Source organism: Pieris rapae, chromosome 24 (genome assembly GCF_905147795.1).
Source record: "Pieris rapae chromosome 24, ilPieRapa1.1, whole genome shotgun sequence".
Lineage (NCBI taxonomy): Eukaryota > Metazoa > Arthropoda > Insecta > Lepidoptera > Pieridae > Pieris > Pieris rapae.
Window position 1 is genome coordinate 1230110 of NC_059532.1, and position 18115 is coordinate 1248224.

Below are 18115 nucleotides of genomic sequence, written 5' to 3' on the forward strand. Positions count from 1 at the left end.
CAAATTAAACAATTACAAAATAAATATAATAAGTTAAAAATATAATTGTAGTTAATTTTGATATATAATAACTAACCTTAAAATTTAATAATTAAAATATATTATTAAAAGGCGTCCCTTTAGGAGGCTAGACTAATTCTATGTGGGAGGTAGCTGCCAGCTCTTCGGTGCCAATAACCAATCGTTTTTTTACAAGTAATCAACATTTCATGTTGATCAGTGATTATCTATTTTTATTTTATTTTTATTTTGCTCTTAAACATCACTGACAATCAGATTATTATGAATATATCTTATAGAAAATATATATACGTGTTAGAATGAAATGAGAACTCAAGAAACCAGATCCATACAACTTCCTGACAATTAAAGGCAAGGTGCTTTTATAGCGTGGGCGACTACCTAGATCATAAGTTTGAAATTAACGCGGGGAACATCACTTCAGATGTTATTAAATACAAGAAAAAGAAGCCTAACGATTAAATCGTTGTATTTTTTAGATAAGAATTTTTGCAAATATTGGTGTCTAACTCTGCGCTGTCATTTTTCTAAGTGTAAGATTTAATAACTAGTCTTGTTATTCAATAGATCAAATAAATAAAATATAAGATGACATTTGCATGCCTATTCATATGTGGCGGATTTTTGTAATTTATGTAACTAATTGTAAGACTATTCTGGCAAATAAACGATTTGAATTTGAATTGAAAATTTCTTCGTATTGAAGTTGTCGCATAGGTCCGTCAAGTTTCCAAGAATATACATACATATACATAATTCTGTAGAAATAAAGAAAATAATAACAGAAAAATGACCAAGGTAATGTCTCGAACCGACTCAGTGAAAGGTTGTTGGAGTTGTGGAGGTATCCTGAAAATGATTTCCGAGTCATTTTCCTCTCCTGCATTCTATTCATCCCTAGAGTACTCTCTACCTTTCTTCATTCATGGTTCCCTTTGCTTGTCTTTAACCATATGTCCTATGTCCACCAATTTATTTCCCTCTCCAGCATTTCCTTTTCATCCCTACTCTCTTCTTCGTCCATGGTTCCTTTTCCTTCTCCTTAACATGTATAGCTGTTTCAGTGTTGAGTTAATTTTGCATGTTTAAATTTAGTTGTAACTTTTTATATTAATTCTTGTCAATACTATGATTCCTTCTAAGTTATTTTGGCAAAACGATACGAAAGATTTGTATTGTATTGTATAAGTGTTTAGTTAAATAAAGATTATGGGTGGGTTTATTTTTAAGAATGTAAAAACAACAATAAACATTTCTTCAACTTGCGACTTTTAATGGGCCATCAATGAACTGCCTATTACGATCTCTCTTACGGAGGAAATCATCAAAAGCATATAGCGCCCGAAGCCAATTATTAATCCTCAATCTCAGATTAAAATAAACCGAGGTCAGACCGTGACAGTCGATCGATCTCCTATTTGCAACCCAATAACCAAACCCTACGAAGACAATCCATTTTTGGCGACGGATAGAATGCAATCACTTCGCTCTTTACACTCATATTTGATAATCAATACAAACCAAATTAAGTAAAGAAAACCGTACAAATAATATTAAATATACTTGTCTATGTTTAAAACATATCAAATAGCTTTTTAATTATTTTAAAAACTGGTGTAAGTTAAAATCTTAAGATAGGATATTGGCACAGTTGAACTATCATTTTCATACATCGATCCGTCCTACCATTAATAACTTGTATCGACAGATGGCTATTACAATCCGTCCAATGCTTATAGGCACATTTTATCAATATTTAGATTATGATGTCTATCTCAGATGGTCAAAAATGTATTAAGATAGGTTGTATTTGGGCATACAAAGAGATTATCATCAGGAAAGCCAGTTCCGAAGATTCTAGTTTCCTGCAACTGACCACAACGAATATTAATCTGGGGTTAAACATTATACAATTCATGGTCAAACAATCAATTTGCCATGTGGCAATCATCTAAACTCGTTTTCCTTGAGTTTCCTTGATCATTCTCCGAACTGAGACATCAGACAGTATCCAATTAGCGTTCAAGCTGTGCGCACGGTTTTTATTGTGCAAGGCATCAAGTCAAAGGTCAGGTTTGAATATTTTGATTATTTTCCGACAAATGACTCGTGAATGAAATCATTGTTGATTTGTTTTATCGGTAATTTGATGTGCAATATTTTGGTTGTGATTTAAAGTCTGTGCTCCCTTCTCTCAATAAGTGTTCATCAGATCTGTCGTTTGTTTACATGACAATGATAATAATAATGATAAACTCGAAATTACTCTTTCTAAATATATACGAAAAAATAATAAAGAAATGAGTTAAAAACTTATTTACTTGAGTCTCCCTTACCACTCCTGGTTATTAATTGTTATTTTCAACTCTTGATAATTTTTTTGACTCGTTTTCCGAATTCTTAATACTTAAACCAGTTTCAATATTTAACGATTCGTCATGCGTAACGAACGTCTTTATTTTACTCGACTGAATGCCGTGTATTAAAAACGTATTAATTTTTGGTTTATTAAAGTTCACCACATACATAGTAGGTATATGTCTTATGTACATAGTATATGTATTATATTCTTTAAAATGTATTACTAGCAAAACAGCGGATTAGTACAGACACTAATGCTTTTTCTAAAAGTGATCAGCCTACTACAGATTATATCCTAAGTTAAATCTAGGTGAGAAATTTTAAAGCATTTTACAAGACGTAAATTGTCTTGATCTTCTTTCACATTAAATAATTGTACACATGGTTTCTAATTGACCAAAAACATTCAAAGATCAAAACAAAACTTATAATATTTAAAAAAATGCGTAATAATAATTATTATTATTATTTTTATAAGGTAATAATATATTTTAATAATGTGATAATATAATACAACCATAACATTCTTCAAATTCTTGCGAATACATTATTATTTCCAGTAGCACATGTCACATCCATATATCATTAAATATAATTCTAATATAATAAATAAACTTAAAATGCAATAACTAAAATATATTATTAAAAGGAGTCCCTTTAGGCAAGGTTCCGAAGATACTGGCAGCGTTCCCCCTTTGAATAGCTAAATGCGTTTTAAAAGAATTGTGTCACGAATCAGAATTGCATCAAAAATGTGTATAATTTATAAACTAGAAGGGAAATAAAACAACTATTAATATGTTATTTATGTTATTAATTAAAATACATACATATCATCACCTCGATACCACCATATCACCTCGATACCACTATATCACCTCGATTTGGCAGCTGTGAACAGAAAGCTAGGCAGGCGAGTGTCAAATTGCGCCTTTCCTACGAAATTGTATGTAAAATGTATGATGGTCTACTACCGGTCAACTACTCCGCAAATATCCTCATGATATTTACGGGAGAGTGAGCCCGTAGACCATCGGGACCAGCGTAAATCAATACAAAAATAATAATAACTAAAAATAAATATTAACAGTAATAAACAAAACTAAATGAAAACTTAAAACACATTGAATGCTTAAACAATGCATACAAAGTAATAGCCGGAAACCAAAACTTTTTATGGCGAATATGAATGTTTGAAGGTAAAAAAAAAACATTTTTCGGATACGAGTGGTTAGCACACAGCCAGGCGTCGGTACCGAATACTCGGATCCGAGTGGTTGGCACCGCTATGACCCCGTTTAACTCGGATCCGAGAAAAGAGCACTTACATAAAGAGCCTGCAAAACAAACTTACAGTTAGTTGGTAGACTTTTAAACACATCAATATTTACATCATTTCGCCCGAGATATTTGACAATTTTATGGCAGACATTTCTGCGATCTGTGTTCAATCAACAGTCTCAATATCCAGGTCGCACCTGGATCGAAACTCAGAAGACAAGTAAATGAACCTTTTGATTAGCTCTTTCGTCATTTTCGGCTTGTCTTCAGTCTTGACCCCGCGTCCCGTTGTCATATTTACGAATATGCAATTTCATTTAAAACGAGTTTTCCCAAGGTCATATAATTTTATAGTATTCTATGTAAACGAATACTGATTTTTTATTTATTATAAACCTGGCCAACATGAATACAGAAATGAAATAAACACGGGGATTTTATTACCATGTGTGTAAAAAGTTAGCCATATAAGTCAGATACACAATGGTAATGCAATATATTATTACAGTTGAGTCGCAGACATTTTAAAATTATTTTTAATTAATAACTTTAATATTTATATTGTATTTATTTAAAACAAATATACAGTATTTATATTATATAGATTGTATATAGTTTCTTATCGTACATAATACATAATAATAACAAATGAATAAATAGATTTTTTATAGAACAGGGGGCAAACAGGCAGGAGGCTCACCTGATGTTAAGTGCCGCCGCCCATGGACACTCTCAATGCCAGAGGTCTTGCGAGTGCGTTGCCGGCCTTAAACAAATTTAAAAGTTCCGGGACTAAACTTAACTTTTGTTAAGTTACAATAAAAAGTATTAATATTATATTTTGATTTACATATTTATTTCAACATATATATATATATATATATATTGTTTGTAGAATATTCTTCACTTTAGTTATAACAATAATAAATGACTGAATAGAAAACTAAAATCAAACTTAAAAAGTTCAGAAACCGACATACACACAGACAGACCCAAGAAGTCGACGACGTGTGTCAGGCACTGGAGGCTGATCACCTACTTGTCTATAGATTTAAAAATGATCATGAAACAGATTCAGAAATCTGAGGCCAGGACCTAAAGAGGTTGTAGCGCCACTGAATTCAACAGTTCCTCCACATATTTCCGTTTAGATAAAATATTTCAGATCAATGATAGTTCCTTTAGCAAAATTTATATAAAGCTTTTGATCACAAATCAAGGTGTTAATAAAGATGCTTGTTTATTCCTTAATTAATTAAAATATAATCTTTGTGGTTTTCCTTGATTTGTCGTTTAAGTCTGCAAAACAATTCCATGTTTATGTTAATGTAAATTTTATTTACCAATTTTAGAGGAAAGATTTGTATTTTTGTAACGATAAAATTCACTTACAAAAATACTTTATAATAATAATAGCCTTTATTCAGATACATTTTACATTATATATTGTATATACATTTAAACAAATTTCCATTTTAATCCAATTCTGGTGCATCTGTGTGCCCTTTTTGGCAAAGGCCTCCTCCAAATCCCGCCATTCCTCTCTGCGCTGTGCCACTCTCTGCCATGTACCACCTGCCGTTTCTTTAATGTGGTCAATCCACCTTCTCAGTTGTCTCCCTCTTTTGCATTTGCTGTACCTTGGGCACCAGTTGGGCAGTTTTTGCTCCACTTTTCTGTACCTCTTGCGATGTCTCCCACCCATTTCCACTTCAGTTTCATGATTGTTATTGTAACATCTATTACCTTAGTTAATTTCCTTAATGCTGTATGCTTTATTTTGTCTCTTCTTGTTTTCACTATCATACATCGTTCCATCGCTCTTAGACACACCAGTAGCTTTGTATACTCTTCAAATCCCAAAATAATAAATATTTCTTACACAAATACTTGTGTGAATTATCATTATATAATATATAATCCTTGATATCCAGTCATTTGAAGCCTCCAGTGCCAATTCTCTTGACCTCAGAGATCTGTATCTTAAGAGACGCCCTCTGTGCGTAACATGTCGAATTATTGCGTCTAGGCTTTCCCGATGTTTTCCTTCACGTACGAGCGGTTTTTCAATGTAAAATAATATTCCATTGGTGCAACCTTCTAGGTCTGGGCATCATCTGTGTGTGTCATGTTTCTGCATCTGTTTGATCCTTAATAGACAAGAGAGACTTTATAGACTGTCAAGTATAAGTTGGCGTTCCAGTGGCGGCGCCTCCTACAACCCTCTGTGTTGCCACTTTTTTTGTTTAGTTTGGATTGATGGATATTCTTAGATATTACATTAAAGGTAAATAAAAAACTTAATAACAAAAAATTATTTTTTATGGTAATTATGGTCTGTTAGAGGCATTATTCCTTCCATGAATTCTTCAGAGTCATCTGTGTCAGAAGAATCTGAGTCGCTGCTATTCAAATCAATTAAAAATGGTTCCATTACTGTTTCAAGGCGGTTGTCTGTCATACGATAATTATTTTCAACATTTATAACGTGATTACAGTGTTTCTGCCATTCTTCAGCAGTTATTTTGGAAAATGCACTATGGATTCTCTGTTCCATGTTTTCAGAGAGGCCAGTAACATTTGTGTCTGCAAATATTCTTTTGAACGAACTCCAAATGAATTCTATTGCATTAAAGTCACAATGATAAGGCGGAAGTCTTACAGCCTTATGACCATGTTTCTTTAATATTTCATCAATTAAGTAGACATTCTCCTGATTGATTGTTTTTATAATTTCATACAATTCTGCTTTTTTCATGGTTTCCAAGTATGAAAGATTGTTTTTTTTTATGAAATCTTGCATCTCTTGTTTCTTACTGTTCATTGTCACGCGTTTATTTATTTTAATACAGTGATATGACGCATTGTCCATCACTATTAATGAATTGGGCTCTAAGTTTGGGATAAGCTTTTCTTGTAGCCATTTACTGAAGTTATCTCCATTCATCTCGTCGTGATAATCTCCACTTTTGGTCTTAGATTTGAAACACAAAAGACTATTGGGGATAAAACCTTTCTCACTTCCGGCATTCACTATGATCCATCTCTGACCTTCTGAGACTTCTGTAAGGACACCTTCAGTTTCCTCAGACTGCCAACATTTTTTAACTTTATAGCCAGGGTGTAAATAAGTCTCGTCCAAATAAACGATTGGCCTCGGATTGTCACTCCTTCTATTATTGTCTATTTCTCGTAAAAATCTTGATCGCCAGGCAACAACATCATATCGCTCCATGAGAACCATCCTTTTGGATTTATTCTTTTTATAACTAAATCCCAACTTGTGTAGTATTTTTCTGAGAGATTCTATACTACCCTTGAAATTGATGTCTGCCTTTAGATCACAATGTAATTTTCTGAGAGTAGGGACGGAATTATTTAAATAATAAGATTGGATTTTGCGTCTAATAACACAAAGATCAAAGTCATCCAAATCAGAAACAGTTAATTTTCTTTTTCTACTTTTACCTGGAGTGACTAGTTTTATCGTCTTAGCCTCGGAAGTAGTGTTCTCTGGTGTGGAATTGTCATCACAAGCTGTGGATGTGGAAGGTCCTTGAGCTGCTTGATTAGGGACTTCAGTTCTCGCTGTAAAATTACTTTCCATGATTTTTCCCTCTGAAACTATACGGTTCACGGTTCTTTCAGAAACACCTTAAATAAAACAAAAAATATTTTAAGTTATCCATCAATCACATTTACTTTCAAAAGCAATTATTATTTTTCCCTAAATTTGGGGATATAAATATCACTTTTAACTGGCAATACTTTACCTGTCAAAGCCGCTGTTCGAGCATTCACTTGTTGAAATGGAATAATCGGCCCATTGTTACGTTTCTCCTCTTCACAAAAACGTTTTACAGCTAGAATAATTTCTCTAGCTGCACTCCGCACTACTTTTGGCATGTTTCGTAATGATTTTTACACTTTAAAACACAAATTATTAGCACCGACACACGTGAGGCTACCAAGCTGTTAGAACTGTCAACACAACTGTCAAAATTAGTACCTTTTTCTGCCACACGCCAACTTACACATGACAACCTATACCTAAGGGCCTGTTTCACAATGTATGGATAAAGTGTCAAATAGCTATGCAACACATAAATTATTCGAAAGATAAAAGTTCCAAATAAGATACTTCGAATTTCATGACGTATAGCGCTATCTGACAGTCGTGAAACGCATAAATACTATTTATCCTACCAATAAGTAACAAATAGCTTATTTCGAACTTATCCGGACATTGTGAAACAGGCCCTAAATGTAATCTAATAATCTACCGACAGTTCCATGTCTTTAATATCAAGTTCATTGCCTCCTAATCATGAGGAAAAAGATTGGCCAATTCTTCTTCGTGAGCTAATATTGCGATATCATATAAAATATATTACTATACATATAAGTTCAAGAGGTTATCGCAACAGATAATACAAGTCAACTTTATTGCAATAGTAATGCAGTTTGTTTTTTTCCTGTTTATTTTTCATTTGTTTTCTTAAGATGACGACTGATATTCGAGTATTACGTAAGTTGTTAGGAAGATAATTATAGAAATAAAATACGACGAATCAATTAAATCAAATTTAATAAGTGATTCGTCGTTATTAAATTTGTCTCGGTAGACAGCCCTACTTATCGGCAAAGAAGACAGCATGTAGGCCGAGAGAAAATGCCGCCGTAAAAATAATACAAAACTTATGAACAGAATAAAAAATATTACGCAAAAAGTTTTTTTCGACTCTCTGATATCATTTGAAACGTCATGATTGTCCTCGCGAATTTTGTATGATTATTATTGACATGGGATTTCCTAAGTTAAAGTGACTAATTTCTTATAAATCACGCTGTTTTTCGTTATTTCATTGACCTTATCAATTGCTTTACGAGTCTGGGGTTTTCCAGTTAGTTAGTATCCGGTCGTAACAGAATACCTACTAAATAAATAATTGTTGACCTACTCCCAAACCCAATTACATACATCCATTTCAGACCATCTGAGATAGACATCTATCATCGATAAATGTGTGCCAATAACCAATCAACGGATTGTAAAAGACATCGGTCGATACATGCTATTCTTGGTAGGTCGGATCGGTGTATGTACCTTTGAATGAAAATGACAGTTCATATGCCAATATCCTATCTTAAGATTTTAACTTACACCAGTTTTTAAAATAATTAAAAAGCTATTTGATTTGTTTAAACATAGTTTAATATTATTTGTACGGTGTTACATAACACCGTAGGTTAGTCTAACCTAACCTAAACTTTTACAATAAAACAAAACACGGAATTACCAAGCCCTCAGAACGTACACACCGAAATAACATACTTACAATATATAGTGGTGAGCTATGTTAGCCTATACTCTGAGATCCTGTGATTAAATCGGTGCTGTGAAATATGGCACATTCATTTGTACCTAACAAAATCTTTAATTTTGCAGATGCTGTTAATCATCAGCACAATCCTGGCGTGCGTAGCTGCTCATCCTCAAGTCACAGTAGACCCAAACCTCATTGCAGACATCTTTGGAACCCCTCCAACGAAGACACCTGGAAAGGATAGGTTGGAAGATGTAAGCGAAATTATTTAAGAATTTTATTTTGTACAAATAGACACGGCAATTAATACCTTTGCTTTAAAAGTCGTCATGCGTCAAAGACGAAAGAATTATGTGCAATTGTTTCGTACTTATAATAATAATGTGATATATGTATGATATGGTATTGTATGACGATTAAGCAAATATAATACCATGCTGAAACCACTAGGCTTTTGCTCAAATATACATTTGTACATTAACCGGGCTGTGCGCCTATAGACTTTCTATATACGCATTTAACTCTGCTGAAATAGTGAAGGAAAACATCGTGAATCTATAAATATATATCTGATATATATCTATATATAATATATATCTGATATCTATAAATAAATTATTTATTTTATATATATCTTTAATTTAATTGTTGACATTCAAAGAAAACCCTGTTTCCACAGATTGAAGCTATTATAAACTAATAATTATTTTGCATAATTTTCACTCGCGTGTGAAACTTATGCAAAATACCGTCTCTGGTAATTACTCGCCTTCTGGCATTGAGTGTCCATGGGCGGTAAACTTAAAATATTTTACGGTTAGAATAAACTATATTTCTCATATGAATTAAAAAATTCGCTTACTGAGAAAACATTACAAGACTAAATAATTATTACTAGAACGCACAGAAGGTACCTATACAAAAATTCACAAAACAAATACAGCAACAAAAATGCAGGTAGACACAACAAACTCGAAACGGTCAACCAAGCAACAACATAGGTGTTTGGATTGGATTTATTACTAGATGTGGCATTGATGGTTTATATTAATTACTTTTTATATTTATACATTATTTATTATATTATATTATATTACATTAGACCATACTGTGTTATATTATATATATATATATATATATATATATTTAATAAGACTATTTTATTTTTAGTTTATTGTTCTATTTAGATATTTTAGGTAAATACGTTTATATGGGTTCATAAAACATTTTATGTACCTATTGGGTTTTATTTGTTTTTGTCTAATAGAAGTAATAAATAATTAATATTTAAACTTTAGGGGTGTAAATCTAATCTAAATGGGGTGTATTGCTTTATTTATATATAGGTCTAGGTATAGGTATCAGATATTAAATCACTTATTTGTATGTATTAACTGTGTGAGCTTTTAGTAGCTTTTTGAACCGGGCATAACTTTGTTCTCCTTTTATAACCGATGGTAACTTATTATAAATTGTAACACCCTCAAACTCCAGATTTCTTTTTCCATAGTTAGTTCTAGGAGGGCGCGTCACCAAGTACCTAACTAGCGCGTCTTAAGTTAATCTTTCGTGTCTGTTGTTTTGTTACAAATTTTATATTGGAATTAATTTCCTTATTTAATATTTTACGTATTAGAATACAAGTGCAGTATATGTACGTTTGTTTTATGTTCATTATTTTTGTTTCTTCGTTTATCTTTTCAGTTGGTGTTCGTAATTTATAGTTAAATAAATTTTTTATTAATTTATTCTGAACTCTTTGAATTGAATCTAGATAAGACTTCACTGCAGTACCCCACACCTCAATGAGGTAGTCGATATATTTTGACAGATAAATTCGATTATTTTAAAATTACAGATAACAGTCAAACCCACACAAGGGCCAGTTTATTTACAGGATAAAGAGGGTGTACAATGCCAATGTGTACCTTATTACCTTTGCGATAAGGACCTCAACGGCGTGCAGATAAACGACTCCAGCATCACCGGTTGGGGGATGTTGGATATTAGGTATGACCATTCGCTAGTTTGAGACAGGCCGAATTGTATACTAGACAGCGTGCACACACTCGCTCACACACAGCACACACATGCACACACATGCACACATACACACACATGCACACATACACATACATGCACACATACACACACATGCACACACATACACACACAAATACGCATTCATAGATTAAGTTAATTTAGATTTAGTTAAAGTTTGTTTAGTTAAGGGAAGTAGCGAGTCAACCAACAAGTGTCTCTTGACTACTTGCGGGGGTTGTCTCATACTCATTTATTGAAGTAAGAATTTGAGAAATAAAAAATGTGAGCCGTCACAGCACGCCTGGCAGATGTGAAACATCGACATTATTTTGTAAAAGTAATATGCAGAAAAGAACAGATTGTGATATGAACTAAATATGTCATAATTATAAAATAAAATATTACGATTTTTTTCCAGATAACGATGACTATTTGTTGAATAAACATTATTTTCATTAAATATTTTTAATGTAAAATTTACTACTGCATTTAGACTGTATATCATATAGCGTGGTGACGCGTCGCCACGGCATGCGTCGCCACGCCAGAAATCGGTTTTACGTGCGGCTATAGATGTTTCACATCAATAAATTTTATTATTTATTATTATTACCATTCTTTTGTTTTCTTATCGGATCACTTCAGTGCCGGATAAAGCCAGCGCGGGGCCTGTAGCAAATTCTATCAAGGGGTCTTTCTCAAGTTAAGGATATTTTTTTTTTATTGGACCACAAAATTAGGACAAACACATGTCAACATCAACTTACATACGAAAATATAAAAAAAAGCGGAGCCATCCCTAGAACATGTGGACACGACAAGATTCAATAATACATTGAGATTGATTTGCTCCAGTTCAAACAATTTGTATTAAAAACTTGACGATTGAAAAGAGTGGCGGAAAGTTTCTTGCCAGTTCTTCTTACCCGCTCTACGCCCTTGACTTGCGAACTGGTAGTAAATGTAAATTTAATTTGTTTTTTTTTTGACGTTCATAAGTGTACATGTTTACCTATATGAATAAAGATATTTTGAGTTTGAGTTTGAGTACAAACCCACTGTATTACAACAAGTATTTCCAAACCAATTCGACTTAGAGTCCTCCAAGAAAAGAGCTTACCAATTCTTAAAAGGCCGGCAACGCACTCGCAAGCCCTGGCATAGAGAGTGGTCATGGTATCACTTAACATCAGGTGAGCCTACTGCCCGTTAGGCCCCTGTTCTATAAACAAAATACAAAACCGTTACAGATATTTTTTTTGGTTTTAATATCGGCAAATATACAACACTATCAAATAGACTTATCTATCATGATCGTTGCGAACTAGGAGATCAGAACGAAAATACCGTATCTAAAGGCTATATCTTGATAAATCAATGAGGAATTTATAAACACAAATTACTCGCAAATGCACGAATTATACACACAAAATACAGTCACTCTCATTTTTATTACCGTGTTAGTAAAATCCCATCCATTTATCTCTGCCTTTTAATACATTTAAGAAATGTATCAAAGAAAAGCGGTGTAAAAAGGCTTACTATAAAGTTAGTGATTATCTAGTTGATAAAAGGGCCTGGGACTAGTGCTGGGCAGGCTACTTCTATTGAATTTGCCATATTTGTTTTAAAATAAGTGTTGTTTGATGATTTGCTATTTTAAAAGCGTACCGAGAGTTTTTTACGCCGGATTTTTCTCTCGGCCTACACCCTCTGTTTTCTTTGCCGATGAGGGTAGCCTACAGGTTCAAATTTAATGACGTGGAATAAGTGATACCTGTCTATGTTATGAACGCTCGAAGTATTTTAATCTGTGGTAATTAGACTAGCTTAGACTGAAAAGTGATGGTTCATATTAAATTATTCCAGATTTGGTGAAGAAGACTGCCAAGAGAGTGTTGAACGTTGTTGTACAACACCAAGAGAGCCTAATAAGGTGCCGGTACCGAAACCTGATCCGAATAGACCCAGCGGTTGTGGGTACAGAAACCCGAAAGGACTGGACTTCCAGGTCACTGGAGGAAATGTAAGTAGCCATCACAACTAACACAAGAACACCTGCAACATATATGATGACAGTAAATTATTACGATGCGCACGCCACCACAAAAAATCGACACCTTAAGTTAGCTATAGTCAACTTTTTGTTTTTTTTTCTATTGTTAGTGTAATTTTTTTAACGTAGGTGAAAGAAAATATTTGTAAAGATTTTTATCTCATTTCGCCAAAGAAGTACAACTTCTAACGCGTGTACATAACTACACACAAGGTTTTTTCTCTTTGCCAATAATCAGAAATTGCTCTTTGAAGGAAGATTCATCACACCTCAAGCCTATATTCATGATTCAGTGTAATTTCAGGGTAATGAAGCCCAATTTGGCGAGTTTCCATGGGTTGTGGCACTTCTGGATGCCTTGAATGGGAGTTATGTGGGAGTCGGTGTGCTCATCCATCCCCAGGTTGTGATGACGGCTGCGCACATCGCTTATAAGTAAGTTGATTTGTAACTAGTGTGATATGAGAGCCTGTCCTTTGTAACATCCATTGTGGTGGCGACAGATCTACGGATTTTTAGAGAACCTGGCCTAGTTGCTACAGCTTTCTTATCCTGGAGTTTGTTCCTCATTGATTGGTTGGATCAAAGACAATAATCATTTATTCATATAGGTAAACAAAAACACTTATGAACGTAAAAAAATCGAGTTTGAGTTTAACATGTGTGATATTTGTGAGTGAATTACAAAATGAAAATCGTTGAAACAAGACTTGTTCATTGACTTTCACAGATGCGAATCTGTCACACATTAATATTTGACTTTAAAAACATTATAGATACGGTCCGCAGTCACTGTTGATCCGGGCTGGAGAATGGGACACACAGACAAACAAAGAGAGGTTACAGTCGCAAGAAAGGATTGTCAGTGAAATTATTATCAGACCAGGTAAGAATTATTTCATTACCTATAGCATGATTTTGCAGCATGAGCAGTGGCAGTGGTTCTGGTGAGCGACTCTCATTCATGAGGTCGTAGAACCCCGGCATACATGCATACACATACATACATACATGGAATTTTAATACGCATTTAAAATTCGCTCGCATAAAAGAAAACATGAGGAAACCGGCTTGCCTTAAAATCCAAAACTCTTACAAATTATGAAACAGATACAGAAATCTGAGAGCCAGAACTAAAAAAGGGTGTAGTGCCTGTGAATTCTTATACCGAAGCCTCAAACGCTCATAGTTAGGCACTCTTCATAGCAATGGTATTGAGGTTTCATTCGCGATTTGTCGAATCCTTGTATATAGGAACTATCGTTCTTATATATATGTCGCAGATTCAACGCGATTAGTATTTACGAGATTATTACTTAATATTTAAACACAGACATTTTACAACCTGTAAGATGTCTATGAAATTGCGTGGTGTTACCAATCTAATAAAACAAATGACATCATGTTCTTTTATAACATAATCTCTGACATATATGGTACATTATAATAAAGATAGAAGGTCCCATAAGTAGGTACTGAATCAACCAACTTGGTATTACATGGATCTCACTTCTAACAGTAGAACTGCGAGACTTGTTTATTTTAGAATATATGTTTTTTATGGCATTATTTTTCATAACAGACTTCCAGGCAGCAAGCGTCCAAAATGACCTGGCATTACTCCGCCTGGAATCACCGGTGGTGTTGGCTGATCACATCAACGTGATCTGCATGCCTTCAACAGACGAAGAGTTCGAGACTTCTAAAAACTGCATCGCCAATGGGTGGGGAAAGGATGTTTTTGGTATGTTCTTTTCTGATTGGTTAGGTACATATCTGAAGCGTTATATACAAAAGAAGAGAAGAATCTTATTGCCAATTGTAAATTAAGAAGCATTTAATCTTCTTGAATGAAAGAAAGATTAAACTTTATTACTCATAATTAAACTGTATGCTTAGTTAAAAGAGAAACGAGCGACGTATCGATTTTAGCTTCTTTATAAGTTGTATATAATACAAAAGTACAGAATATCTTTTCAGGCTATTGGTTAAACGCCACTGTTTATAAACAGACTCAAAGTCAAAAATCATTTATTCATATAGTAACATAATGTACACTTATGAACGTCAAAAAAAAAGAATTATACAGATTTCCATTTACTGTTCTTAAATCAAGGGCGTAGAACTTAAGAGAAAAACTGGCAAGAAACTTTCCGCCACTCTTTTCAATCGCCAAGTTTTGGTTTTGTTTTACACAAAGTTTGTAATGAGCTGCAACCATTACACCATGTTCCACATCACATCTTAAGGAATAAATAATACATATTTAAAAACACAGATTTGTCTCAGTTTGTCAAAGATCCTCAGTTCCACCTATCAGCAGGAGGCAAGGTGAAATAGGAGCACGCACTTACATTCTCGTGTACCAAAAAAACCGTTTAATTAACTAGGTTGTTAATTAAACGGCTGTTGGCTTCAACATATAAATAAAGTCTTTTCAGACGCTAACTGAAAAACGAGTCTAGTAAAATAAATATTTCATTCTCTTACAGGTCAAGCGGGCAGATATGCTGTGATCCTCAAGAAGGTGGAGATAGACGTGGTGCCTCATGCGACCTGCAATGCAGCGCTGCAAGAGACGCGGCTGAGCCGGTACTTCAAGCTGCACAAGAGTTTTGTGTGTGCTGGTGGCTCACCAGGAAAGGACACTTGCACGGTGAGAATCTATTCATCCTCCATCTCCCCACCCCATCACTCTACCAGTCACCACGAGTTACCCCGTGCATGCTATATGTAAAAAGAAGTTCAGAATCCTTTTGGATCCAGTACGGCAGGTTTCGCACCATGCTTCATTAAAATATCTTGGCAATCAAAACATAACCTTCCCAGAAGTTGAAGATCACGTCTGAAGTAAGATTATTTTATTGGGTTTTACTTCTAAAACTGTCCTATGCTCAAAAAGCATTCTTATACAATAGTAGTTTGATTCTAGGGAGGGAAAGACCTGCTGAGTTTCTTGCCCGTTCTTCTCAGAACAAGGCCTCCTGGTAGTTTTGCGAACGGATGGCGTAGTTTTGCTCTTTCGCGAATTTTGTAAACGTTTTTGACATTCATAAGCATGCCCTAAGACGCATCTAAATTGAATAAATTAATTTTGATTTGATTGTATGTGTTATGTAGTAATTATTGTGTTAAATATCTACTACCATTAAAATATCAAATGGAAGAAATTCCCACGTCACTGGGAATCCAGTGGGGGACTCCCTTTCTCTTTCAGCATCATCCTTTTTATTATGTGTTAGAAAGATTTGTCTTTAAAGATACTAGCGGACCTGACAGACGTTGTCCTGTCTACACGTCTTTAATTTGAAAATTTGAAACTTTTTTTAATAAGCTAAAACATTCTGGACCATTTTGATGAAAATTATAATGTTATGACAATATCTAACGATCCAGCCCATGGTCTACAATAACACAATGATAACAAAACTTTTTTTTTTTTAATTTGATGGCAGTAAAATTCGAATATTATTTAAAATTTGACAGTGCGATGGTAGCGCCGTCTGTCGGATCCAATGTAAAACATTCCAAAATCAACAACTACTAATTAATTAAAAAAAACATTGTCCAGCGGACAAAATTGTGAATCTAAACCATTCTCGAATCTCCACGAACACACACAAAAAATTTCGTCTAAATCGGTCCAGTCGTTTAGGAGGAGTTCAGTCACATACACACGCACACAAGAAATATATATATTAAGATAATATGTATCACTATCGTGACACAAACTCATAAAATACATAACAATGTACCTACACATGTCAGAAGCGAAACTTCTTTGTAAATTGATTGTTACTAAGATAAAAGCTTCTATAGATGTTCATGTACCAGCATATGTATATCTATATTTACACTGTTTACACACTGTATACGTTTTAATAATAGTATAAATAAATAAAAAATCTGTGTTTACTGCACAAGACGTTGTGCGACAGAATTGCCATCTAAAGTTCCAATATGTACTAAACGAATACATCAACCAATAGCGTGTATTTATCTCGTTCTCCCTTTCTCACTCTCTCTCAATTGGTCTCAATCGCTCTTTCTCTTTTCTTCGACAAAAACGCTGCACATCTTCGTGACGTTCAGTATAAATTTTTACCCTCATGCGCTTGAAGAAGTTTCACTTTACACACACGTATATTACTACCATTTTCAATGCTAATTTCGATCGGCTTAATACAATGAAGAAAGACACAAATTTTTGGATTTTTGATAAATTAATTTCCAAATACTCCATAACTTGGAGAGTATAAGGGGTTCGAATAAACTGTGTTTTATGTTATTTTAATTAATTTTGTATTGTATATATTATAGTCTATTTTATTGTGATTTTAGCCATGTCTGTAATTAAGAAATAAATAAATAAATAACCAGCAATAAAAAATTTATATGTTTTTCCAGGGTGATGGCGGCGCGCCCCTCGTCTGTCCATTCCAACAAAACCGTTATAAATTAACCGGTTTAGTTGCGTGGGGTATTGGATGTGGAAACAACGTACCGGCTGTATACGCGCGAGTGTCACTCTTCAGGAACTGGGTTGATAAAACTATGATGAAGTGGGGCTACGAAATATCTGGATATACTGTTTAATAAATTCCTATAAAAATCTGTTTTTTTTAATGTTAACAAAATAGTGCCTAGTAGACTCCCTGATGGTACACCAGCTGCGTATGGGCTTTCCAGTCCAGTCTTACGCCCGAACCCAATAATTAATCCATAATCTCAGTTTGAACACAATTTTTGGTCAGACGATCGGTAGATCGATCTCCTATCTGCATCCCAATAACCAAACCCTTTGAAGACATTTTTTGTAGAAGATTTTTGTAGAGGATAGAATGCAATCTTTTCGCTCTTTGTCGTTCCATTTTACCGAGTTTTATATTTCATAATCAATAAAAAGTAAATAAAAATCCAGGAGAATTCATACACAACGACTTCGCATGTAACGACTAACCGGTTATAACGACAACGATAATCACATATACATATTACAGTTCTTACACATTCCAAATTAAAAACA

General features: G+C 34.0%; 1 protein-coding gene across 1 annotated transcript; it reads left to right on the plus strand.

Moving 5' to 3' along the window:
• The first annotated feature begins 1986 nt into the window (after positions 1–1986).
• On the plus strand, positions 1987–17703 carry LOC110996216 (phenoloxidase-activating factor 2). Its single transcript, XM_045633725.1, has 9 exons — positions 1987–2089; positions 9113–9244; positions 10849–11000; positions 12903–13059; positions 13394–13524; positions 13866–13975; positions 14672–14833; positions 15582–15745; positions 17497–17703. Exons 2-9 carry the CDS (start codon positions 9113–9115, stop codon positions 17683–17685), a joined length of 1197 nt encoding a protein of 398 aa, XP_045489681.1. The 5' UTR covers positions 1987–2089; the 3' UTR covers positions 17686–17703.
• Positions 17704–18115: the final 412 nt, after the last annotated feature.

Excerpts from the sequence above, each read along its gene's own strand:
- LOC110996216 (XM_045633725.1), top strand. The coding sequence starts at position 9,113 with ATGCTGTTAATCATCAGCACAATCCTGGCGTGCGTAGCTGCTCATCCT. Across the intron at positions 13,525-13,865 it reads GCTGCGCACATCGCTTATAA|ATACGGTCCGCAGTCACTGT; the intron begins GTAAGTTGATTT and ends AAAACATTATAG. Across the intron at positions 13,976-14,671 it reads TGAAATTATTATCAGACCAG|ACTTCCAGGCAGCAAGCGTC; the intron begins GTAAGAATTATT and ends TTTTCATAACAG.